Consider the following 27,090-nt stretch of genomic DNA (forward strand, 5'->3'; position numbering starts at 1 on the left):
TTTGAGTAAATGAACAACTTAAAGGCAATCCAGATATGGGTGTTGATTACAGACAGGAGCTTTTCTGATTTAAAATTTTAAAAGTTTGTGACATTATAGCTGAAATACACCAAAAATGCTCCAGAAACAAACATGAGAAAATGTCACATCAGGCCGCTGAGTTGCATTAGATCAAAGTTTAGTGAGTTCTACTGTCATCTGGAGAGAAATACAACTTAATCCTCCAGTTCAACTTCTCAAAAAATGTTAAGATTTCCCAAAAAGTTGTCGGGATATTGAAACTGAAAGCAGACTCACACAGTGAGGCAGCAAGAATACCTGACAGTCAGGGGTTTCTAGTTAAACGTTCCACTAAATTGAACCTGAAAACATAAATGTGCACCACTTTTAAGTATTTCAAGTCATGTGTGACACAATACATTCACAAATGTACACGTCTCTACTGTATAGAAACAGTTATTTTCTATCATTTCTACACAAGCATCAATCAGGTTTCTGATTAGAGATGTTTGACGTATTAAACATCTTTTGCACTTGCAAGTATGAAACTACATTAAAACAGGAGAAGAGTAGCCGTTAACAATGAGAACTAATAAAGATGATTTAATTCAACCACAAGAGAGGCTTGCGGAAAATTTATTTGTGTTTGAGAACTGGCAGTAGACTATAGAAAATATAGATTTTCTGCTTATAAAACATGAAAACATACAGTTGGCCTATATATTCTCTATTATCTGTTAGTACACACGCACACACACACGCACACACACGTGAAACTAAGAATATTTAACACTTCAAATACAACAAAATACATCCAAATCTTTATAATGTCAAACAAAAAAAAATCAGCTTAACAGTACACATCAAAGGTAGTCTGGATGTTTTTAATACATGGTTAACTGTACACATAAGGAAAAAAAAACAAACACCATAATTAGACATTTTGAAATTATATCCCTTTTCATTAAGAAATGACGTTAATACCAGAATCATTTTTCCATAATGATGCATCATTTATATTAGATCACACAAAGAAATAAAAAATTAATTAAAAAGTTATTAGCATTGGACTGAGTCCAACGCCCCACTGAGTCCACACCGAGGGCTCAGTGGGGCGTTAGTGAACTGGGAGGTACCAAATAAGACAGATTTTTGATCATAATACTTAAAACATAAAAATACTACAATTAATTATTACACAGGTAGAATTACAGAGGCTTAGCAGTCTTGAATAATTCAGGTACAGAACATACACAAAAATCTACCACTTCTTATTTTTTCTTCATAACAAGATGCAACATCAAATTTCAAATCACATTCACAATCTTTGAACATTTTCAGTATGAAAACAGAACAGAAAAAGAGGGACAATTTTCCTGCAATAGTGATCACAGGAAAAAAATATTTTTTTATATATAAGTATATATATATATGTATATATATATATATATGAAACATATATATTTTAAATTAACAGTCAAATATATGAGCATATATACATAGTTTTACAAGGTAGCAAAGGCAAAAAAGCTATTTGCAACATCCCCCTAAATCCTATCAGATCATTGTAATAAATTATCCGAGACATTTCCATTTGAAAAAAGAAAAAACATCTTAAAACTACAAGTTAAAAGTCTGTCAAAATATTAGAGAACCCATCTTTGTTTCAAAAGTGAAATAAGATATTGCACCTTTTTAAACCAGAGTACAATAAAATGACAATGAAAAACAGCATACAATGCACAACAGGAATTAAATTAGAACTATTGCCACTGGCTGACATTAATCCTTTTTTTTTTTTTTTTTTAACCTTGTAACAAAAATACATTTCCTGTAACAAAACATCACAGTTTCATTTCACTGAATTATGTAAAAGGAAAAACATTTTAACACACTCTTTTAAACATCTTATGACATATGACAAATGGTATTCAAGACTGCTAAGCACATAATCATGGTTTCATTTTCAACATAACTAGAAAAAATAGATCATATTGCCTTTTGAAATGTTACACAACTCTTGGGTTCATTTTGGCGGTACAATCTGAGTCAAGACAGGAAAATATAGAAAAAAACGAAACAGCTCTCTCAAGTCCAAAAAGGGATCCCAGATACTGTCTATTCAAAATAACAGTGTACATAAGCATTTAGTAACAAATAAATGTTCCTGATTTTAGAAATATTACTTTATCATATAAGTCATTCTACAGCTAGTGTTTCTCACTAAGAAAAAAAGTCTTCAAGGCGTTGCAAATCTAGGACCCTCTGTTAAAAAAGGGTTGTTTTCATCCTCAGTGATTCAAGTCTTTAACCTGGGCGTCTTCTCTAATGATCCTGTGGGACGACAGCAATTTATTAATCACTGATCACAATATTTACACACAGCACAGCTGCTTCCAGCGGTGCCTTACATTAAAAAAAATAATCTGACATTTGAGTTTAAATGTTTGTCTTGTCAACAAACACCAGAAAAACATCAAAATCAACGATAAACTGACCCTACTAATAAATATTTCCTCTGAATCCAAAGCTTTATATTACCTCCATTGTTGTCTAAAAACAATTAAAAACAAATTAAATGTTTCTTCGTTACAGTAAACACTAACGCTGCAGTGCAAATGAGTGTTTAAGGCAGCAGAACAATGCAGAAAGTGACTAAAATAGAGGAACAAACGTGTATCAATACACCACTAAAATAGTCCAGTGCACAATTTACTCCCGTTTAGGGCTAAAAACAACAACCATTTTCATTACTGATTCATAGATTTGTCTATAAAATAGATTATTTTTTGTTCCATCAACAGTCAAAACTCAAAAGATGATCAAATTTACCATCATATAAGACAAAGGAAAGCAAATCCTCACATTTGAGAAACTGGAACCAGAAAATGTTTGGACTCAAAATGATTAATTTATTAATAGAATTGCTGTAGATTGACTTTCTGTCACTTCTGTTTAAACATTTGCTAAAAAACTACAGCGTCCAGCTGTTTAAGGAAATTTCTGAGCCTTTTAGAAAAATGAAAATATATATTTGTGACTCCTTTTTATGAACCATTGAGTCTGGGAAGACAAACTAACACATTGTTGATTTGAGTGTTTTTCTGGGATTTGTTGACAATGAGAAAAAAAACAGCAGCTTTGTCCTTTAACATCTGTACTGTGAACAAACTGTGAGACTTGTGTTGAGGCGGCTGGTTCTCACCTGAAGGCCCGGGGCTTGTGTCTGCTGTGCGCCCTGGTTGAAGTACGCCATTGGCTGTCTGTAGAAGTCAACCCAGGCGTTGTAGTCAGGATTAGAGGTCTGCTGAGATGCAGGACCAGCTGACTGGCCTGCAGAGGAAGGAAAAAAAAAACACCATGCATGGAAAAAATATGAAGACAATTGAGTCACATGTGCAGCTTTGAGGTGTGATGACAGACTTCAAACAGGGCATGAATCTGTTTCTGTTGTGTGTGTGAGTTCTTACCCCAAGCTTTGTTGTATTCAGGAGCAGTGCTCTGGGCCTGGTTCTGCTGACCTGTAAGCAACAGAAGAAACATTTAAAACATCAGAAGACTTTCTTTAATAATGTACAAATTTAAATTTTCTTTTTATTACAAAGCCAGTTTTAATGATCACAGTTTTAGGCTGTAGAATATGAACAAACAATGTTTAAGCGTACATAAGTAAAGGAGGATTAAATTTGAACCTTTGTGGAGCAGGACAGTAAAAGAAAGTGTGCCTTGAGATTGTCGTTAAAACAAAAATACTCGTTTGTCTCTTGAGTGACACTTGCCTAGCTTTTTATAATACTGCTCCCAGTCCATCTGGCCCGTCTGGGATCCATTGTGACCTGAAACCAGACACAGATAACACCGCCAGAGTTACTGAGAGTGGGGCTTTGCGTTTCCCCCTTTTCGCCTTCTGCTCTCATCTGCAATTCTGTTTCCTAATGATTTCCATCGACATCAAATTTAAAAATCTGTCCATACAGGAAAGAGGTGGTTAGCCGCAGGGAACGTGACCATCTCATCTTGGCCAGCAGAAGACTTTAAATATACTGCAGCAATATGACACTCAGTGTTATGGGCGATAAAACAACTTCAGAGTAGGAAACTGTTTACATATTTTTGTTACCTCACTCAGATATCATCCAGCTGGGGAGGGAACAGTTCTCTTGATTGCTTATGTTTTTATACTTAAATCCTGTCAGGTGGCTTAAGCAGTATTTTATCTAGAAAACCTAAACCTAGCTTACATTCTTAGTCCAAATACTTATTTATTTTCTTGGCACTTTTTGCCTTTATTAGTTATTGCCAACAGGAAACAAGGTGAGAAGGAGATGACATGCAACAAAAGGTCCCTTACCGGATTCAAACCAGAGACGGTGCGGATACGTGGCATGCACAGTAACCGTCTGGCTACCGGGGCGCTGCCTTAAGGTGGATTTATGGGAGGTCGCTTGACACTTCTGATAAGTGTCGGTTGACAGAAATGACGTATTTTTGACAGAAAAGTGTCACTTGACACTTTCCTTTCATTTCAGAATACTGTTATGTCGTGGACACGGTCATATTTTGTCGTGCAATGTGATTGGGTAGTGTTACCAATGTCGCCATGGAGATTGTAGTTTTTCACTAAACTTCCTAGTTGATATTTTGGTCTGTAACTTCAGATAACTTGAAACGTCCCCGTCGGGATGATATAATGTAACTAAACAAGCCGGCTGGAGGGTGGCATCTGGTTACCATGGAGACGAGCATAAGCGTGAATTGAAACTGTTGCGTGACTCTTTAATTTCTGTTGAGCGACACTTATCAAAAGCATCGGGCGACCACATCATACATAAATCAGGCTTAAGTGTAATTACTTACTGTGGTCTTGTTGGCCTTGAGGCTGCCATATCTGAAAAGTTGTACCCCATCCTCCTGTCATGAACGTCTGAGGCCCACTTCAAAAAAAAATAAAACGCAAACTGACGTGAGTTTGACTTCATGACAATCTCTTATCAACCACAACTTTGACCAGTGATACATGAAAAATGATATCAAATGGAGGGGAGGAGAAAAATTGAACCTTACTGTTGGGGAGGAGTGGTTGGTCCTTGGTTGTAGGGATTCATACCGAAGTTGCTGTTGCCCCCCATTCCTGGACCCTAGAGCAGAGAAAAGGGAAGAGGAGGCGAGTGAGAGACCACACTTGTGTTTAAAGGAAGCCAACAGGCAAGGTCAGAGGGCATGGCCAGGCGCTGATGCACTCCATTAAGTCCATTTGATGGATTCTTCATGTTTAACCTCTGGTGACATCCTGCCGGCCACCAGGACCACAGCAGCCTGGCTCACCCCAGCAGCTTGCTGCATTGACATGTGCGCTCATGAATATCAGGCCAGACAATAGTGTTTTGGAGAAGGGGGGGTGGGGAGGGGGGAACGCAGAGCCAGACCACCTACCCCAATTCTCTCATCGATCAGCTGGCGAGCCTTTTCCAACTGCTGAGGGGTGCCTCGGATGGAGAAGATGCGCACGTTGGGGTCGGTGTTGGGCGGCGGGTTTCTCTGTAGCTCCACGTGGGCACGAGACTGCTCTTTGATGTTCTTGATGGTTTCTCCACCTGGAAAAGCATCAAGTTATTCATTTTTTACATTTTTGTATGTAGCTGAGAAGATTTTCCACACACAAGTCGAGTCCTATAAGCATTCGGATGCTGAACAGGATCTCAAACCCCCTCCCCCATCCACACCTTTCTGATGTCAGAATTGCGAAGGCTTCCTTCCGTCAATTTCTGCAACTTTCCAAAACCGAGAATCTAACAATAACGCCCACTTTTTGCAGAGGTGATGCGAGTAGGGTTTGTACGTCTCTCTCAAACTCTTTCACTCTTCACACAATCACTTTTCTTCTAAACCACCCTGAACGCCTTCAAAGAGAGACTGTCCATAAATACGTGGCGTTATCCTCATTTGAACAATTACTGCGTCTCTCTCTGGCTTTTCACCCCCTATAGAGCGTAGCTGATTATAGCCACCACTTTTGTCTTCAGACGTCATACAAACTAGTTCATTTCGAGCATTACCTCACCTTTAGGCCAGACTTCTCATCACCCTGATCATGTTGACTCATTTGACTAAAACGTATGTGATAGTGCTACCTTATGAAGACTGGCATGTGTCTTCACCACTTATCTACCATTCTATGGTAACATCCATGCAAATCGGGAAACAAAAGGAGACATCTCCTGCACGCCACCCCCTCCTCTGCATCAGATGCCAGCTTCCCGACGTGTGGGGAGAGCAATTACACCAGCGGGGAGAAATGAAACATAGCTGGCAAGAGAAAAGGGCCAAAATTGAAGCGTATCCTCCTTCTGGGATATCGTTTGTCTCTTTTACCCTTTTCATTCTTGACTCTGTGTTGTCCTCTGTGATGCGAGGAGGGAGTGAGTGGGGAGGGGGGTGATGTGGGGGGGGGGCATACAACCGCCACCACCCCCCCCCTCCCCACCTCCACAATGCCCATCTGAACGAAAAAGGCTGAGGGTGCTTCCCGGGGGGACACCGGGGCTGTCCCAACATCAATTACACATTTGTTCACTTGTGGCTGACACTCGGATGACCCTGGCTGACCCCAGAATGAAAACGCTCATCAAAAACCTCTCCTCCTCCCGTAGCCTATTCCTTGCTGCCAACAGACTGCACATGGGCTATTAACTCATTGTCAACCAAATGAAACTTCTGCCTTAATGAAGCCATTATGAGCTCTTCTAGTCAGACAGCAGAGAGCAATGAAGACCCTGACTATTCATTTCATGGACTGGGCTGTAGTGAGGACAGATAATACAGGCCTTATTAATGAGACTGGTTTAGTGAGCTGGAGAAAAGGAGGGAATACAAAAGTGCAACTGGTGACGGTATTCAGGGCAAAGCCAAGGGACTGGTTAGCTGCTGGTGTGTAGAGAGAGAAAAAAAAAAAAAAAAAGACCTCTCCGACCTCAAGGGGAAACACCAGAATGTGTAACACGAAATACTGATAGACATCACTCTCAAGCGTTATGTCTGAATGAGGTTTTCCCTGAAGGATAAATTAAATTTTCTGGAAAACTCTCACCATCTATCAGAGTGACTAACAAGGCACGTTCATTATGTGCTCTAGAGCTGTAAGAATTTGTTGATCAAAAGAAAACTAATTGGTAACAATTTTGATAGTTAATATTTAGTTTTTAAATATCTTAAAGTCCCCTTGGTTCCAGCTACTCAAATGTGTGTTTTTTGCGCTTTTGTGTGTCTTCTGAGATAAGCTTAAAATATTTGGGTTTTGAACGGCTGACCTGACAAAACAAGAAATGTGAAGGCTGTGGGATGTTGTGACAGACATTTTGACTATTTGCTGGCATTCAATAGACCAAATAATCAGCAAATTATCAGCAATCAATGAAAACAATCATTAATTACATCCTTAACATGCTCATATGTGTTCATTCTGTCTTGTACTGATTTTGTTGTACACAGTTGAAGCTATACACTTTTATAGTACTCTGTTTACATGGAACTTACTTCATTTGGCGGCTTAATTTGTTAAACAAAATGTATCTGATCATATTATCTGAACACAATTCTGCTTAAGTTTGATAAAGGATAACACTGAACTATCGCCCGGGCCTACATCCAACATTGAAGAGATACACACACACTGAAAATTGACTTATGAGTTAAGCAGGAGATATATTCTGTGAAGTAGTTAAACTTTTGAAATGAAATATATTTGCATATTCACAGACTCTGGAGTTTTTAATGAGGGAGAAGGAGTAGATGCCATTTTAAGGATTTTAACATGTAATTATACTTAAAAGTCAAATCAGACACACACTATTTTCACTGTCTTCATACATGTCTGGTGGATCTTTAACATAACATTTTACATTTTTTCAGTCTACAGCCATGCAAACAGCTCTGTGAGGCTGTACTTAAGCACAGCTGTGCTTTGAGCTAAATGCTAATGTCAGTAATGTCAGCGCTAACACCCTCACAATGACAATGCTAATGTGCTGCTGTTATGTAGGTATAAAGTTTACCATGATCAATATCTTAGTTGAGTGTGTTAAGTGTTAATTAGCACTAAACACACAGCTGAGGTGGATGGGAATGGGATTAGTTTTGCAGGTATTTGGCGATAAACGAATCTCACGGTGGCGCTCGAGGAAAAAGATCAAAGTCAGTGAGATTCAACCTCTGAGCACCATGAATATCTGTAAAAAATTTCAAACCAATCCATCAAATAGCTGTTGAGATATTCAGTTTGGACTGAGTGGCGGACCAACCGACCAACACTGCCATGACTAGATCTGTGCCACTTGCTTGGCTAAAAATCCGTCCTCGTCTCAGGAATACTTGGATATTCAAGAGAAACGTGTGTATAATCAAGTTTAGGTGGTGTACTAAAGAGTTGAGTCCATTTTAACTTTCAGGAACATTAGATTTTGAATCATCATGATATAGCGTGAAAGTTCATCAATGATCTTGGAAGCAGTTTGACAAAAGAATCTTAACGTATCTTACAAGCTTCTTCCAGAGCTTTCAACCAAGCAAATTTCAACTGTCAACTGACCAAACTTCATCTGCTGAGGAAGACTAAAAAAAAACTAGCGAGTGAACTTTGAGTTTAGATTTTTTTTAGGTCAAAAATCACGGGTATAACTGTAGCACGCTTGTTAAGTCTCTGGCACCGAATTCAAGCCTGTAATAAAGTGTGAACAGGTTGGTGGGTGGCTTTATTCATCAAGTGTTGAGAGTGTGTGTGTGTTGGGGGTCAAAATAGAGGGGCAATGGGCTGCATATGGCATCGTAAAGATATTAATCACAGCACCCTTTAAGGGACGGCTGACAGCACCCAGACCCACCGCCATCTCCACCATATTGGCTCACTTCATATGCTAATGCACAGAGAAGGGTACGCAACGCCCAGGTTTATTTGTTTCCCTCGCCCCACTACATGCACAAAAGCCACTTGACATTTCTATTGCCATGTTTTTATCTTAGGTAAAGAGGCCCCCTTCGTCCCCGCCCACCACTGCACTCACACACACACACACACCAAGGAGACATGCATGCACACATACTACACACACACACACACACACACACAGCTCCTTCCAATGCAATGGTCAATGACTTTTAAATAGCTGGCAATAGAGTGGGCATGAATAGCCAATAAGCTAATTCCTCCTATTCATTCCCTCGCTGCACTCTATTGGGCTGAAAGACCCTCATTAGATGCCAGGCAGCCTTCCACATGATTGAGGGCTGTTATTATGCACCTTTAACAATTAATGTCACATTACACGCATTATCCCCGTCATTAAGCCCTTAGTGAAGCCAATGAATGCCACTTGTGCTGTATACATGAGGCCTGGAGGGAGAATGGAGGGTGGTCACTCACCCCTCATCAGTTTCAAGCAGGGGCAGAACACCAAACGGCGTTCAGTTATTAAAAAGGGAGATTGCAATCTGTTGAGTTGGATATAGTCTTATTTAAACTGTTCATATTGATGAACTCTGCTCACGTCGAGAAAACCGATTAAAACCAATCATTCACACTACACAGTGACTTTTATATAGACGCTAGAAACAAAACAAAGCTACAAAAGAATTACCAAAAAAAAGTTCACTGAAGTTCTTACAGTATCAACAAGTGTTTAAATAATTAACCAGACATGATACAAAACATTTTCCTTACCTTTGCCAATCACCAGGCCGCACTTGTCAGCAGGTACAGCATATGTCACCTCCTGCAGACCTCCGGGCCCTCCCATGTTACAGTCACTTCGCCCTCGACGTCCCATTACTCCTCCAAACCCATCGCGCTCCTGTTGGAAGGGAGCAAAAAAAAAAAACAAAAAAAAAAAAACAGTTAAGAGTCTCATAAAGCCACTGGCTCAACACAGACACTTTAGTGGGAATGCAACTAACAATTATTTTATTAATTATTGATCAATCTGTTGATTATTTTTTGGGTTAACTAATTAGTTGTTTGGTCTATAAAAGTTGTCAGAAAATGGTGAAAAGGTGCCATAACCCAAAGATTCAGTTTACCATCATAGGGGACTTAATAAATAAATAAATAAAATATTCACATTTAAGAAGCTGGAACGAGAGAATTTTAGTATTTTCTTCTTTTAAAAAAAATTACACAAAGTGATTAATCGATTATCAAAATAGTTGGTGATTAATTTTCTGTCAGTTGATTAATCCCAGCTCTACTGGGAAGGTCCAGAAAAAACAAAAATGGTGGGCAGTATTTGCTTCCTAAATTGCTTCCACTTTAGAGTTTCTTATCTGCTGAACACCTAATCTCTGCACTCTGCATAGTTCTTATTTTTAAAGCCTCTGCAAGAAGTTGACATTAGTTTGATTTCTGCAACATTAAACACCATGATGGGTTGTGTTATTTTCCTCATAAATGATCCACATAATTAGTTTTGGCAATATGTATCACTGCTCTGTCTTCCAACTAAAACAAACTAGACAGATGTAAACAGACGGGACAGAAAATAAGCACGTACCTGAGCTGTTTGAACCAGTTCGTTGATGAGGTGGACCGCGTGGTGGCAGTGGTCGGGCTGGCCCATCACCTGGGCAACACGGTCAGGACTGACTCCGTCATCTGGACGACAAAATACAAGGGACACAAAAGTTCTTTAACTGCCCTACGATCACATACATATTTATTGTCAAGTGCTATAAAAAGGAGCAAAAGCTTGGTGATATTTTTAGAACTTTAGTAGCAGGTTTGGATTTCAAAGCTCAAGTTAATAAGTAGGAGAAATTTCCTTTTGGATGCTCAAACTGGAATAAAAATCCCTTTGTCCCACTTTTGCCTGAAGCTCATTCACTTTACATTTTATATCAGCCGTTAAGTACTCGGAATCCCACCAAGACAGACCAGATGAGAAAGTCTGCCTAAATGTATTCTTACTGTCAAACCAACCACACACACACACAATCTGACTTTTGTGCACCAATACAGTGTTTCAACATTAACAGGATGACTCCCTGGTGACCCATTGGTTTCAGTACAAACTGAGCTGCAAAATGCTGCCAGTAACTGTAATAAATGCAGTTATTGATTTTAAATTCTTATTAACATTATGAGTTTTCAATTCTCTACTTTAGTTTAGGGCTGCAACTAATAATTATTTTCAATAATGATAAATCTGCTGATTATTTTCTATTATCTTGAGTCAAAGGTGACTCAAATGTAAAAATGTCTTTTTGTCTGAGGAATAGACCAAAACCCAAAGATATTGAGTTTCCTATTGTGCAAAAAAAGCTTCAAATCCTCACATCTGAGAAGCTGAAACCAGTAATTGTTTGGTATTCTTGCTTAAACAATTATTTGATTGTCAAAACAGATTAATTTTCTGTTGATCGCTGCAGCTCTACTTTAGTTGATCGCTAACATTCGGTCTTGTTTTTGTTTCTTACCTTGTTTGAACTGGATCCTGACCCCAGCATCATTCTGAATCTTCTTGATCATCTCTCCGTTCCTGCCGATGATGATGCCGACAGCGAATCTGGGCACAACCACCTGGACAACGAGTGCGAGGAGAGACATTCAGAACAGATTACAAAAGTTCTTTTATCTTAATAAATACATCAGCATCAACTTGGCTTTCCAGTATTTAAAAAAGGAGAGGTTCTTACATCCAGACTGCTTCCCCCCATTTTGGATCCAAAGTCTGCCCTGCCAGACCTGAAGTCTCCTTGGTCCTTGTCTCGGATGAGCTTCACCACAAGTTCACGGGCTTGCTAAAAAGGAAAACAGAGAAAGGCACAAAAATCTTAAAAAAATAAAATGAAATCGAGCATTACAAAAAGGCCTGGTCAATAAAAACAAAGAGATTTTCAAATGTTTTGAGTGGAACACTGGAGGCATAAAATGTGTAAAATTGAGTGTAAACTGGAAAAATAGCAGCACACACTGAGTTCTTTAAGACCGACCTGCACTTTGTGGGGATCCCCAGTGATTCTCAGGGGCTTGTCTGCTCCGGTGGGCATGGGGTCATCCTGAATCATTATCATCTGCACTCCTGTTCTCTCCTGCAGGGGTACAATCACACAGAAGCAGAAACACACATCCAAGAGTTACCTGGGGGCCCAAATGCGTATTCACTCTGAAAAGGTGGAAATTCTGCCACGGCTCAAAAGAGGGTTTTTGTTTTTTGTTTTTTTTATTCTGGATGCAATATGGTGACCTGTGCAAAGAGGTGTAGAGCTGCAGGATGTGAAAAGTTATTTCAAGAATCTGAAATGTTTAGCAAATCAAACCATCATGAAAATAATTGTAAGGAACATTTCTGCCATTTGATTTAGAATAAAAACTAGTCATAAACTGATGTAGAGGATTTTGATCATGCAAACATAATTATTAGTCAGTGAATATTAAATTATGCTCTGTAGACAGTCGGTGCGCTAAACAGCAACGTTCTAAGAAGAAATTGAATAATTTCATTTGGACAAGTGATATAACACACTGGAAGGTACTATGAGATGCAGGAAGGGGCCTTATACGCGTTACAGGATATCTTATATTCTTATTCATAGACTAGAAAACAATCAGGACAATACACACATGCCATATGTTAATTGAAATAGTTACTGGTTGCTTTAATCATCCCTCCTCTCTGTACTGGCCATGAACTGAAACCTCTGTGGAGCGACTAAACTTTAAGAAAACTAAATCCATAGTCGTTCTGTATAAAAATGCATTATTAAGTTCAGCTAAAGCTAGTATGAGGCTTCAGCAGGTTAAAGTCTTTTTAGTGCAAAATTTCCTCTATTTGTTTCCCTGGATAGTGTTTCACTGAAGAGCCACAGCAAAGGGATGTGTGTGGGTTTGGTGCTTGGATACAGCACCAACAATAAACACACTCAACTGCCAGCAAGAAGATACCTGCTCCAGCACTGCTGAAGACTCATATTAGCTTCAGATGATGCATTTTACAACTGTTATACTAATTATTTTTTGCACTGTGGAGATAGTGTCATTGTAGAAACTGATCAAAGGGACTGCTACACAAAATATTAGATTGTCAATTCAACTTAACCACCTTTGCTGGAGGTGCAGACTAAATGAACATTTAACAAACAGTTAACCGAGTCCTAGAGACTTAGTGGTCTAAAATGCAAACCATATACAGTAAGTACAATGTCTCGGTTCCAGTTTCAGCCAGGGACCATGTTTCCGGTTTGTATCTGTACTGTAAACTTTCTTATAAGGCAAAATGTGAAATTTGAAAGAAATTTCTACAGTGTAAGAAATTTACTTCCTAGTCCAAATTTTACCACACTGCACATCAATGCATATCGCTGCAATTTTCTTCATATATTTTGTGGTTTAAGGTATTGAGTAAAATTAAAATTCTGCTGTGGTGGAAAAAGAAAACTACAACTTTATGTTCATTCATTTTCCGAGCTCAAGCCATCGGTGCTTTTTGTTATGAAACTTTGTTATCACCAAAGTAACAAAAATAACTGTTCAAGCAATTATTACAATTAGGTTGTAAACAAGATAGAAATTTTGCTAGAGTAGCTACCACTTTGTTTGGAAGTAAAAATAAAGTGAGTGCACCCATTTTAATGCTAATTATGCTTTATTACAAAAAGGAAAAACATGAGTGTGCACAACCACTGCAAGTATTGTGGAAAAAAGTTGTAGTTGTTGTGGTGGATTTTTAGGAAGGACGGTCTGGATTGTAATTCTACCGCTCCTTTGTTTTCTACTAACCTGGGAGTTTATTTACAACCTGTATGATCATCTGACCTCTCATGCTTTTTTTTTTTTTTTTTTTAAGAGCCACAAACACAAACGTTGCCGCGTTCTCGAATCTCAGCAATTACTTTGGTGAGTAAAACGCTATTATTACCAACAGAACTGACGGTCGTGTTATGAAGCTCACCTTTGTGCAAGTTGAATAAAGAAGCGTGTATGTAGTTCAAAAGGATGGTTTCAGTATAATGACTAACTGGGTTAACTGGATGTGATTAAACCCGTTCCTCAGCAGTCTGCATGTCCACAAGGTTGTCAAAGGGGAAATTTTGGTGAAAGTGCGGCCTGCTACCACACCTGCAGTTGTTTGATGGTTTCTCCTCCCTTGCCGATGACCAGGCCGACTTTGTTGGCGGGGATGAGGATCTGTTGGATGGCGCCGTTGCCATCCATCTCGCAGTGGAAGCCTGGACCATATCGACACTGCTCCACAATCTCACTCAACAGCCTCTTGGCCTGCCTGGTGGAGGTGGAGCGAGACCAAGACGAGACATTTATCACCACAGTTACAGATCCCAAAACAAAAACACTTTGCTGTGTCACATTATTCTTTGTCAAATGTGAAAGGGGTGTTCAGGTGATTCAGTGACTGATTAAGAGACGACGTGAAAAGAGATCGGAGTTCGTGCCCTCTGTGTCACAACAATAGGGCACACTTTCCTAATGCTCTGACAGATTTACTGAAAACTGGACAAAGTTGAGAGCTGAGACTTACTCAATGTTCTCTGGGCTCCCAGTCAGCGTGCAGGGCCTGTCCAACATGCCTCCACTGTCTGTAACAACAACAGACAATTAGAGATACAGAACTTGCCAAATGTATCCGACAAACTTCACTGCAGCAAAAATGCTGTTAAGATGGCAACATTTTATTTTATGAAGGGTAATGTTTAATAGTTTAAATTCAAAATGTTATGTTTTTTCTAGATTTGTTTCTTTCCATAAGACATTGATTATTTTAAAAGACCATTTTCAACACACAAACTACAAGGAACCTGCAGCCGTTACCAGACTTGTGCAACTTCCAAATAAATATCACAGTTACCAGACTGGTAACAAAGCGTTGTCTCTTATCTACAACACTGTACAGTTGAGAATGCAAGCACTCTGCCAAAGGCTACACCTACTAGGTGCAGTAGCAGGCCAAACCCTTTTCACTTTGTTTTTTTTTCTATGCTCTAATAATTTGTTTGTCAGGAAATGCATGTGTGTAAATATTTGTAAAGTACACTTGGGAGCTGGTGGTTCTGCAGGCTGAAGTATGTGCTTGTGTGTGTCGTGTGGCTGGCAATTTTCTATATTTTTCATATTGTCAACAAATCTGATCCTACTTACACATATTACGTGTATCCAAAGCCTGATATTATTGTCAAAAATCAAGAGATGAAGCAATGTGCAAAATGTGTAGTTGGCTCCTTATGTTTTTTTAATCCCCTAATAAAACAGTGTCTATCCTTGTATCCTGGTGTGCGCTGATATACTTTTTTGATTTTCTGTTATTTGCCTTGGGCACCCAGGAGAAACGCATTGCCGTGCACAGAGTATCTTCATTTTTTTTTGCTAATATTATTGTATTCCTCTGTGCCGTAGACCTGATGTCACTGCGCATGCACAGGAATGTGGTTCAGTTTAGAGAGCTTCGCTAGCTTGTTGTGATGTATATCATAACCTCTTGACTTTGTACTACACTGTAAATTTGTCAAAGAACTTTAATACAAAGTCAAGAGGTTGTGATACGTAGCACAACAAGCAAGCAAAGCTCTTGTCAACTGAACCACGTTCCCACACGTTCTCGCATTTGTGATCGCAAAAGTCACAATTTCCTGGAGGGACTGTATGACATACGCGTAGTTGACCCAAACCTGAGATTTGGTGAGCCAAATTACTCTGTAAGAATTCACTGATATTACTTTTTAGAGGGGAAAGTTATTAAAGTCATTAGTCAACTTCTGGAAATCATTATAACCAATGGTAACCATTTCTAGAGTTACTGCATATGAGGATGACTATGGGCCATATTTAAGCACCTTAGATTCTACTGCAGCTGCATTTTCAGTTTATGGTTCATGGCTGTAAAGGTTTCAGGTCTCAAAGAAGTTTTGCATATATCCAAAAATCAAGCGAGCAAGAGGTGCGCTAAGATAATGTGTTTAACTTACCTGAAGCAATTTGGATCTTACAACCTGATTCCAGCTGAATTCTTGAAATCTGCTCTCCTCCTTTTCCAATGACTATGTCAGGGGAGGAGAGAAAAGGCCAGTTTTAAACCTTTTTGAATTTAGATGGAGCCCCCATGCAGTGACCCAAAAACTGAGTAGAACGTCAATACTGATGATTACATGTCAAACATTTAGTACTGACTATAATGAACTCAAGGTCTACTTACTGAATCCCACCATTTTATCAGGCACTTTGAAGTCTTCTGTCGTAAGAGCCCTGTGAGAGATTATAAGATGATCAATAACTCTGGTTGACCAGAAAAAAATTATATCAAGAGCCATCTAAAACTAGAGCACTCCTTCTCTAAACAAACGTGTATATAAAGACAATAAAGCTAAAACAGTTACTTTACGGGAAAAATTATTTTGCAACTATTTTAATAATTTATCAAGTGACTTTTAAAAGGCAAAAAACGCCAAAAATTTGATGGTTCCAGTTTCTTAGATGTGAAGATTTTCCACTTTTTCATTGTTTTCCTTGATAGTTAACTCAATATATTTGGGTTTGGGACAGTTGGTCAGACAATTTGAAAAATGTCTTGTGCACTGTGAAACTATAAACAACATTTTTTTACTTAATTGATTAAGAAAATAATCAGCAAATGAAAAATAAATTGTTAATTGTGGCCATCAATGAAGAAAAGAAGCAAAAACTCAACCCAAATTCACCACTAGTGAGTGTGTGATTATATCTGATGCCTATTTTGGTAACATGGAGAAAGAAAATAAGGCCGTAATCTTAAAAGTACTTAACTGAGGCACAGAATAAAAACTAGGGATACATCCAACTGTGCATTAAAATGACCAGAATCAGAAATAATTTGAGGATGCTCTGCTCACCTTTGATGTACCATTGCACCAAGGTGGTTCCCTACTGAGAGAAGTGAGAGGAAAGCAAACCAATTAAAAACACAAGAAATAATCTGCGATCATGCTTAAAAATAAATTGCTTTTAAAAAAAAATCTGCTCATGTGATAGCCAGAAAGAATGAGTGAGGGCCAGAGGGGACGGGAGCAGATGGATATGGTCTTGCCAGTCCTTCGTGTTTGTGTCTGACCCCCTCTCAGCGGGGGGCTTTCACCGGCATGGAAATCATTCCTGCGAGTGTATGAGTGAGTGTTTCAATCAGAGCTTCTCAGAATGAAAGAGGCAGCAGCCGGGTCAGTGGCTGCTGGTCCAGAATTGAATTTTGACAGGTAGCACCGAGCAAGGGTCCTGCAGGGTCACTGGAGGATGTGCTGCCATGGACGTAAACACCTGAGTTGATATCTAGCAGGTTCAATCAATTTTATGGTTGTTTGCACTTCTTGTGGCAATGCACTGGGGTTAACGCTCGAGAATGGAACAGCTATGAATATAAAAAAGGAGGAGCACTGAATTCACACAAGGACGAGACTAAAATGTGAAAGCCTTGAGCGTACTTGTACATTTGATAATTAAACGCTGAGAGCCTACTAAAACTGTTATCTTGCCCGTGATGTACAACCTTGAATGAGGAAAACTGAGGACGAATTGTTGCAAACAATAACAGTGCGTCAAACCAACCTGAACCAGAATTGCATATAATTTATCTATCCATGCATTCAGGGCTGAACTATCATAAAAACAACTGTGACAAGAGGACGACGGGATAAATGACTAGTGTTTCCACTTCATGGATATGAAATGGATCAAACCTTTGTTTTGTGTGCTATGCACAGCGAGAGAGGATGACACTTTTTCACTACGCTGCAGTGTCAGATACTTAATACCACACACAAAAACGAAAATACAAAACCATGACTCTCACGTCACAGATGACAGTGTTTCCTCGACCATCCTCTACCATTTCCTTTCACCTCCATCTGTGGTGCTCGCATTAGTTTCGCAACAACTACACAGACTCATAAATAATGAAAATCCAATTATGAGATTTTTCATCAGTTCATCAAGTGAAGAAATTGAGCCGCTGTCATCACTACTGATGAGGAGGAGTTTCACAGGGAGGAAAGGTAAATGTTTAAAAAGCTTCTTTTTCAGGTTTATTATCCACATAGTCTAAAGGTAATGTTGAGCTTAAAGAAAAAGGTACCTTGATGAGTTCTTGACCACTGGTAGCGGTATAAAGTGATGCTTTTAGTGGGGCTTTTTTTTTAAGCTTTTTCATCATTGTAGACAGAGAAACTCAGACTCGTCTTGTCAAAATGGAGAACGGTAATGGAGACAGAGGACAGTGCGACTCTCTGCAAGTCGACTAAACTACTTTTGAACCAGACGCTAGTACAGCCTCCTCTACTGCCGTCCAATGTGACTGACTCTTCCACTGACATCGCTGTCAGCAGTCAGGCAGGAGAGTTTTCACTCTCGCGACAATGACCTGGACGCACACTTAATTTTATTTACTGTGTGGAAATCTGATGTTTTCACATCACAGATGACTAAAGTTACAGTTAAAATGTGAGACTTGACACATAAGCTGATACATAGATCAACTGGTGGACTGCTGGCAGGTTAACAAGAATGTAAACTATCCAGGTTTCAAAATGTTTGTAAATGCCAGAAATGCATTCAACGTGTTTGTTAAGCCTCAAGGACGCACACAATGCGTTTTGGTAACTTTGTTTACATGACAAGTCATCTTTAATCCAAACTGGATTCATACTTTGAGGGATGAGAAGGATAATATATGTTGTACTCAGTAATTAATTGTCATAATTTTTTGTATTAGACCTGCTTTATGTAAGCGTCATAAATAGAAAGAAAAAGATACATAATCTGAAAATATACCAGCTATATATACACACACCGGTGGAAGTGGCATTTCAGCCAGAGATGAAGAATATATTATACAAGAAGAGGGAGAGGATGATGACAAGACAAACTAGCAGATCAATTGATGAATTCATTTGTGTGCGCGTGTCTTAGCTTTATTTTCTAATTTAAAAACATCAACATCACTCATTTTACATCAATCGGCACTTGTAGAAGTTTAGACATGCATTAAAACAAACAAACAAAAAAAAACTTAAATAAAACATTAGTTGTAAGTTGTGGAACTTCTTCAGAAGCTCTTAGTCTCCTGCGAGTGGGTAGGAATCACTCATTAATCTACGAGCCTTTCAAAGTGCATCTTCAGTTATGATGCTTTTGGGGAAACACCTCTTAAGCTTAAGAAGGTTTGTAAGATGAGTTTTACGATCATCTTGAGCCTCGAGATGCTTTTGGGAAACGAGGCTCAGAGCTTTGTAGGCAGATTCACTTGTCTCAGCCAGAAAAATGTGATTTTCCACAAAAAAAAAATAAAAAAATTGACGATTGTCACAGCTGTCTGTATTTTCATCAGATTCTGTGTAAACTGAAAAATGACGAGACCGATTCCTCACTCACTGCTGACTGGTTAGAGCAAAATAACAACCCCCTCCCTATCAGAACACGCGACATGTCAGACTGAATAATGAAGTGACACAAAATGGCATTTCAGTCAGACTGTCAGGCTAAACTTTATAGGGTGGTTGGAGCAAAACCTGACATAAAAAAGGTACACAAACACGCTCACATTGAAGAGGCAGACAGCCACTTAGAGCATCTCCTTTCTACAGTGACAGCGATAAACATTTAGAGCTGTTATGAAGCAGGATGATGTTTTAATGAAAATGTCTACATTCATGTAATGCAGGATCAACGCTTGTATCAGACAAAAGTGCTTGTGAATGTTAATATAATATTCACTCTGTGCGGACATGCACAAGCGTTATGTATGTGTGTCTACTGGAGACTTACCTCCATTGTCTAGTGAACGTTTTTGGCCTCCAAAGCCGTACAGGGAGGGGTCTAAGACTGGAGAGGAATTGTTCATGTTGGGCATCTGGTCTCCTCCCATCTTGGCTGCCATCTGGAGACACATCACAGTACAACAGATGGTAAAAAGTTGAAAAGTGGATTTGTGAGATATTCTTTTTGAAAACATACCTTTCCAAGAATTTATCTTGCATAACCTTTCATGATAAGTGACACATCCCCTTTTCTTTTTGCCAACTAAAGCATTAAGTTTTCTGTGGAGTCGGGCCTTAACAGAGACATGAAGTAGTCTGCTACAGTTCTTGCATAGACTGTCATTTATGTGCTAGTACAGAGACAAATCATCGCAGCACACAGCAATATCTCAACAGACTGGATTTGTGATGAAGGTATGACGGCTGCCTTAAGCAGTGTAGGCTGTTGATCTTGTTTGTAGAAGAAGTAGGAGGGCATGTAACTGTAGGTGTGCAAAGGTAGACAGAAGGAGAAAGATAAGGGGGAGCCAAATCACATATTACCATCACAATTTCAAAATGTCACAATGTTCTGCTGAGCACAGATTTAATGGCCTAATTGAATGGTTTTTATCTACATAGTTAAACCATAAAATAACTCAATATGAGCCCGGTATCATTTGACATGTTTTCATATACTAATATACGACACCTGAGTTTTTGTACCAACACTATCTTTTAATAAACTTGAGAAATACAAACATGTTTTTAACAAAAGAGGCCAAAGTTCTCAAATTCTAGACGTGGTCTAAACACAAGCAGGAACAGAAACAGGAACCTTGATTAAATAAAACAGTCTACACTTAAATTTAAATCAGGAACTATCCGATGAAAGAACAAGTAAACAAGAATACAAAATGTGATTACACATTAATTTGTCAGATTTTGCTGATTATCGGTTTTTAAAAACAGACGCATCTCAGTTTGTACCAAACATGTATTGAGGCTCGACACAAGGACTGCAACTAAGGATTATTTTCATTATCAATTAATCTGCTGATTATTTTCTCAATTAATTGTTGGGTCAAAAATGTCTTTTTCCTCTCCCAATTTGTGTTGTTTGATCTATAAAGTGTCAGTAAATAGCAAAACCTGTGGATCACGGTTTCCCAAAGCCCAAGAATGACGTCCTCAAATGTCTTTTGTCCTGAGCAACAATCCACAACCCAAAGATATTCAATTTACTATCATAGTTACATTTAAGAAGCTGGAGCCAGAGAATTTTAGTATTTTCTTAAAAAATGAGTCCAAATGATAGTTGGAGATTAATTTTTTGTCCATCGACTAATCGATTATTCAACTAATCATTGCAGCTCTATTGGACACCCATCCCTGGTCATTTTATGTAAGAACAAAGTACTATTTAAAGTTTAGCAAAGGCTTACAGAACAAAGTCAGACTCCTTCAGGGAACGGTCACTGGTTTGTACATTTCTGGCCTCATCTGACGCGCATTTCTGTACATTTCTCTTACAGCGATGGAAACTGTCCAACCCCCGCATACAGCTAAAACAAGAACGCACTTACTTGCATTACAGCTTAGCTAAAAACCAATCTGTCTATTTTCGAAATCAGTCACTTGTCGATCTAAAGTGTTCTGCAGTGATGGACATTTAAATCTTCAATTACACTGCATGAGAGCGCCAACTGAATTTTCCACTCCCTGTTAATCTGCCACCTCTCCTTCCACACAAAAGTATAGCATTTCAGAAAATTGCACTAAATTGACATCTGTGCCTGACTGGAATTTTTTTTTTTTTTTTTTTTTTTTTTTTTACAATAAAAAAATATAGTGACTGCAATTAGAGTCTTCCATCACCTTCAGGGATGATTATCTACTTCAGAGCCCACCAGTGGAAGTGAGAGGGGTGCAATGGAAATAACGGAGGTAGAAAAGGAAGCAGGTGTAGAGTCGCTGCAGCTACGTGCATCGGGAAACATGAAAAAGCATTGTAGATGAAGTCAACACTCAAGAAAATGCTCTCCTAGTTTTGTTTCACTACAGCTGCACAGATACATGAGAAGTATCATATCAAATGCCTGCCTATTTTATCAGCTGTCTCTACAACAGTATGGGTGTCGCTATATTTTGACAGTATTTCTGTTGACATGCTGAGTTTCAGTACCCTATATTTGTTCACAAAATAAGTTCTCGTTTTATTTTTTTTTAAGTCAGAGGCTGCCGTTGATCATAGTTTTACTGCATCTTGACTTAATTTACGCTTATTTACTTCTTTTTAAAATCATAAACGCTATTATTATCTGTGCAGTATGTGCATGCTTTACCACAGATGCAGCTCGGTGTGAAGGAGCACTAGGGATTTTCTATATTTCTCTTATTGTCAACAAATCTCATGTGCAGACTGTGCCGAACCAACAATGAATTTATCTACTTGGGAGGTCGACAGCACAGAAAAATAAGATATTAGGCTTTGGATATATATACACACACACACACACACAAAACACTTGTACGTAGGATGAGATTTGTTGACAGTAAGAAAAGTATAGAGAATCGTTAGCCTTATCCTTTAAAAACATCACTTTTCTCTCTGTTTAAGGCCACAATCCGCATTGAAACGGTGGTTTCACACCCCAAAACTGAGCTTTTCCAAAACAGTCTCCACAGTGGATAAATCTTAAAAAACGCTGGCTCTGTGTTTCTGTGTACGGGGAAACCAGAGCTTTTACAAAATGATGATGCAAAGCCTGCTCAGTAAGCGTTGGGAACTGTGGGACTGTAAAATTAAAGAGAAGTTGCTGATTTTATGAGAAACACAGCAGCTTGGGAATGACTGCTGGTTTCCATCTATTATGTGACTGTTTCACTATTTCATACTTGTTTCATTGTCTTTTTGTTGTTGTTTGCAAACTGAAAAGAGGTCAAAAGATATTCAAAAAAGAAGTGTTCAGGTGTTTCACCGAGGGAGCTCTTTAAAAAAAACAACAACTGTGGAGACAATTAGACAGTTTAGTGTAGTGCAATTAATTATGGTTGTTGTGGGTCACTAATACTAAACAGAAATTTGTTTTTTTAAACGATACTGAGTGTAAATATAAATCAAGTCTCCACACAAACTTAGTGGATCAAAGCACCTAACAAAAATATGAAACCCAAATTTACTCTGTCAGATGCTGATTTATCTGAACGTACCACACATACTCAAACATGCACGTGCATGCACCCAGTCATACAGTATATGCTACAGAGGCGGCAGCAGCAGTGGGTCTGCTGGAGTTTTCTGTCTTGCAGCCTGGTGGTTTTTATGGCAAACTGTCTGGTACAAACTGTCCATCCTACAGTAGAAACCCCTCGATGTTTACTGAGGCCTCTGGGTAAACACCACCGTGGACTGGACTGGTCTCCAAGACAGACTCACTTATTGAATGCTACCGTTGCTGAGCTAATATGTTAAGAAATATACCTTGGATAGTAACTGCAGTCAGTCAGGTTTCATACTTTTAAGTCTTCAGTATGGACTAAAATATCTGATTTGTCTAAAGACAGAAATTAAATCATGTGATGTGGTCACATGACAACAAAGGTATGTAAAGTTTATATTTAGAGCCAGAACATGTTGTCCATTGGGCGCTATGAAATGACTTATTTTGTCAGTGATCTACACCATTCATGATTCTAACTTTACACCTTTCATCACTTATACTCAGAGGTTTTTGTATTTTATAGGAAATGTTTTCTATTTTTACTAGTTTACTGATTATGATGTTAATGTTAATGGTTCTGTTGAAGTTTTAGGTTATAGATGGGTACATTTAGTGCTTCTGTGAGATTCAATATGAAAACGGTGACAAATCAGAAGCAGCAAGAGGCGGATTGGAATAATTATCCAATGGGAGGCCGACTGCAGAGGTCAACATCTGGTGAATTAGACTAGTGAGTTAATGGACTTTAACATGACTGTGCTTTAATTTTGTTTGCGCTGATATTTGTTTAATGAAAAAAAAAAAAAAAAAAAAGCAGAGCAGTTAACATGAAATGTGTTGCTACACAATTTCAGCTCTCGCAGCTTAAAGATTTAAATGTCAGTCAGCGGCTGCTCCCCGAGCTCGGAGAAGCAGGTGACTGCTATAACTGCATCTGTGGAAACTAACACCACACACACACACACACACACGCACACGCGCGCGCGCGCGCGCACGCACACACACACACACACACACACACACACACACACACACAAGTGTAAAGAAGCTTTAGAACAAGGCCTCCACTTCCCATCTCTCAGACTAATGCCACAACGAAGTCATATGATTACACGCAAAACAATAGTAAGACTTCTCTTTTCTGTAAGGTGGCACATACATGTGAACTCATTGAACGCCCACATAAGCCATAAACTAAATGTGGCAGATATGATTTGCCTTTTATAAGCATAAGTGATCAGGGCACAAGATTAGCAGCAGCCACCAGCCAAACGCTGGTAAAATATACTCTGGTAGATTTGCTTCACTCACCAACCAAAAGACAGGATGTTAATCTACTGAGTGGCTGGTAGAACTTGAACATTCACTCGCCTTTTGGCCGGTGGACAAAAAGTTAATTTTGCACCCTGCGTTATGTGATTCATTCTGATGTTTATCTCTGGCTATTGAGGTCAGTGTCTACAGCCTTCTGCAATTCATAACCAAGACTATCCTACTTGCAGTTATTGTTAAGAGGCTGATGTGAAATTTTCCTCCTCGGGTGGCAGCTTTTTGTTTTGGCGAATCTGATATGTTGTGAACAAGGTGTGAGCTCACAGACGAGAAAGTAGAGGAGGAGAGGAGGATTAATGGGGGGCTTTGAAGGTATCATGACACACATTGATGGCACATGTACTTGCCATGTCATGTGTTTATGTGGGTGTATTCAAAATTAGACAAAATGTACCTGTACAAGAAACGTTTAGAGCTGCAACGATTAGTCAATTAGTTGACAACGATTAAATTAATCTTTAACTATTTTGATAATCGATTAATCATTTAGAGTCTTTTTTTTTTTTTAAAGAAAAGTATGATTCTGACTCGATTGTGAATATTTTCTGGTTTCTTTAGTCGTCTATGACAATAAACTGAATATCTTTAGGTTGTGGATTGTTGCTCGGGACAAAATGAGACATTTAAGGACGTCGTTCTTGGGCTTTGGGAAACAGTGATCAACATGTTTCACTATTTTTCAGCATTTTATAGAACAAACAACAAATAGATTTGTCGATAATGAAAATAATCATTAGTTACAGCCCTAGAAATGGTTTAGACTTATGATAAATGTGCATTATACACCAACTTCTTTTTAAAACTCATACAACTTCTGATTAAAAACATACACATGTACACTATGTACTTACACCTGGGTTATAATCTACACAGCGGAGGCTAAACTAGTAGCTTTATGACTCTTCTGTTCAACTTCACATTAACTTTATTTTGTGGATTTATAGCTGGTTCATAAAATAAGTGTTTAACCAGGAAAAAACAAGGAGTGCCAACATCTTACAGCTCCCTCTACAGAGCCACATAGATGTTTAAGCTAACTTTTGCCAGGTATAGTTTTATTGCTGAAATCTAAAAAAAAGAGAGTTTTAGACCTATAATAATGTCCATTAAAGACTGTAACTCCTTTTTTAAAAATCATAAAACTTATGAATAATAAGGTGCGTGTGTACACTATGTACTCATGCCTGGGCTATAATCTACACAGGGGAGGCTAAAGTAGTAGCTGTATGACTAAAGTCCAAGTTACACACTACTACCTGCAGTTATTTAGGGCACTAATCTTCTATTAATGGTCGCCTACTTACATACAAAGAACTATAGGTTAAAGAGGTGAGCAGTGAAATGTAGGTTGTATTAAAATTATATATTTTAAAAGGTATTTTCCAGGCTGCAATGGAAAAATCCAAGTGTGCTCAACAGGAGGAGTGGAGGGGGCTTATTTGCACAGATGACGTTACATTACATGGCCTAAACTCCTCCAACGCTGCCTGGTAGGACAGATAGTACCACACATGCTAGCAGCAAGCTAACACTAGCTACACTAGCTTGTATTAATATTCAGAGCAAGACAAGCTTCACGGTTTTATATACACACAAGCTTCTTGTTGGGTTGTAGAGGGGAAATAAGAGGGATTTAAACATCAATGCTGCAAGTGGTCACTGAACACGCGTCTCTTTAACTGGAGCAACAACTAGCTTTTGTTTAAAGCTAACTTCAAAACTAGCAAGCTAACTTTTTCTGACAGCGTGGTTGTTCGGTGTCTAAAACTGACATGTTGGGTTTAGAAACGTCGTGAGTCAAGCTGCAAGCTATCAAACTTGTGTTAGTAAGTTAGCAAGCTAAGCTAACTGCAACTTCTGTGTACTTGACAACAGGTTGCAGTGTGTCGAGTTAACTTACTAAAGTTGCACAAACTTGGACATTTATAAGAGGCCTTCGTGTCGTGCGTCAGGCGCGGCTTGTCCGGTCGGTTTGGACAGTTTTGACACTGATAGTTAAAGCGTCTTCTGTCGCCTTTAAACTCTAATCTGTCCGCTCAGCTCGGTTATTTAGCTTGCTAGCTGCATGAGGACTGTTTTGTAGTAAGGGGCTCCGACCCAAAGTCCTGCGCCGCTCCGCATGCAAACACGTTTTTAGGTGGCCCGAAAGCGTCGCGCTCGTCTTCGCCGGAGAGCAGTTTTACCTGTCGGACCCGGCGTATCGTGTCTGCGAAGTCATCTTTCGTTCCGGGCTGAGCCACCGAGGCCTGTCCCTGAACCAGCTCCGCCATCATCATCATCCGCCTCGGCAGCTGAGAGCCACACTTAAAAAAAAAAAAAAAAAAAAAAGAACAGCACACGTGCCAAGCCAAAGCTCCGCGAGCCACATGATCTCGCGAGTTGATCTCAGACCACATGTCATATATATCTAGAGGCAAGAAAAACACCTTCATGAACAACGTGAGAGGATAATTACAAATATGAAACTTATTTATAATAATAATAATATCTGAAGATTAAGATTCCCTATAAACTTTGTACTTTTTGATGAACTGATTAAGAAATGAAGTTTATATGTGACAGCATGCCAAACACATGAACTATATATATATATATATATATACTCCTTGAAATGTATTTGGTTGATATATCAAAATAGTCTACATACATGCACATCTCTGCAGTACTGCATTGTAATGAACTCAATATACAGTGTATATATTATATACATATACAATACTTATATACAGTGTGTGTGCATATTGTGTATATATACAGTCAAAGGTCTGGACACACATACTCA

At 38.8% G+C, this 27,090-nt stretch overlaps 1 protein-coding gene across 2 annotated transcripts; it reads right to left on the minus strand.

Moving 5' to 3' along the window:
- Positions 1–868: 868 nt before the first annotated feature.
- On the minus strand, positions 869–26,617 carry fubp3 (far upstream element (FUSE) binding protein 3). Of its 2 annotated transcripts, none has more exons than XM_042394869.1 (19): positions 26,492–26,617; positions 19,781–19,892; positions 16,861–16,891; positions 16,188–16,237; positions 15,961–16,032; positions 14,520–14,577; positions 14,102–14,264; positions 11,977–12,075; positions 11,680–11,784; positions 11,461–11,563; positions 10,539–10,639; positions 9,713–9,842; positions 5,434–5,594; positions 5,065–5,138; positions 4,858–4,934; positions 3,780–3,836; positions 3,471–3,521; positions 3,206–3,333; positions 869–2,334 (listed from the first exon to the last, which is right to left on the minus strand). In XM_042394869.1, exons 1-19 carry the CDS (start codon positions 26,585–26,587, stop codon positions 2,326–2,328), a joined length of 1,677 nt encoding a protein of 558 aa, XP_042250803.1. In that variant the 5' UTR covers positions 26,588–26,617; the 3' UTR covers positions 869–2,325. The 2 variants fall into 2 exon arrangements, with proteins under 2 accessions (XP_042250803.1, XP_042250802.1); XM_042394868.1 differs by having other exon boundaries at positions 16,861–16,894.
- Positions 26,618–27,090: the final 473 nt, after the last annotated feature.

The sequence above is a fragment of the Thunnus maccoyii genome, chromosome 19, assembly GCF_910596095.1.
Source record: "Thunnus maccoyii chromosome 19, fThuMac1.1, whole genome shotgun sequence".
NCBI classification, from domain to species: Eukaryota; Metazoa; Chordata; class Actinopteri; order Scombriformes; family Scombridae; genus Thunnus; species Thunnus maccoyii.

What these genes read in the sequence shown, in the direction of transcription:
- fubp3 (XM_042394868.1), bottom strand. Translation starts at nt 26,587, where the DNA reads ATGATGATGATGGCGGAGCTGGTTCAGGGACAGGCCTCGGTGGCTCAG. An exon ending in GGGAGCCCAGAGAACATTGA is followed by an intron (nt 14,265 to 14,519) that starts GTAAGTCTCAGC and finishes CACCTCCACCAG; the next exon opens with GCAGGCCAAGAGGCTGTTGA. An exon ending in GGGATCCCCACAAAGTGCAG is followed by an intron (nt 11,785 to 11,976) that starts GTCGGTCTTAAA and finishes TTTCCTTTTTAG; the next exon opens with CAAGCCCGTGAACTTGTGGT.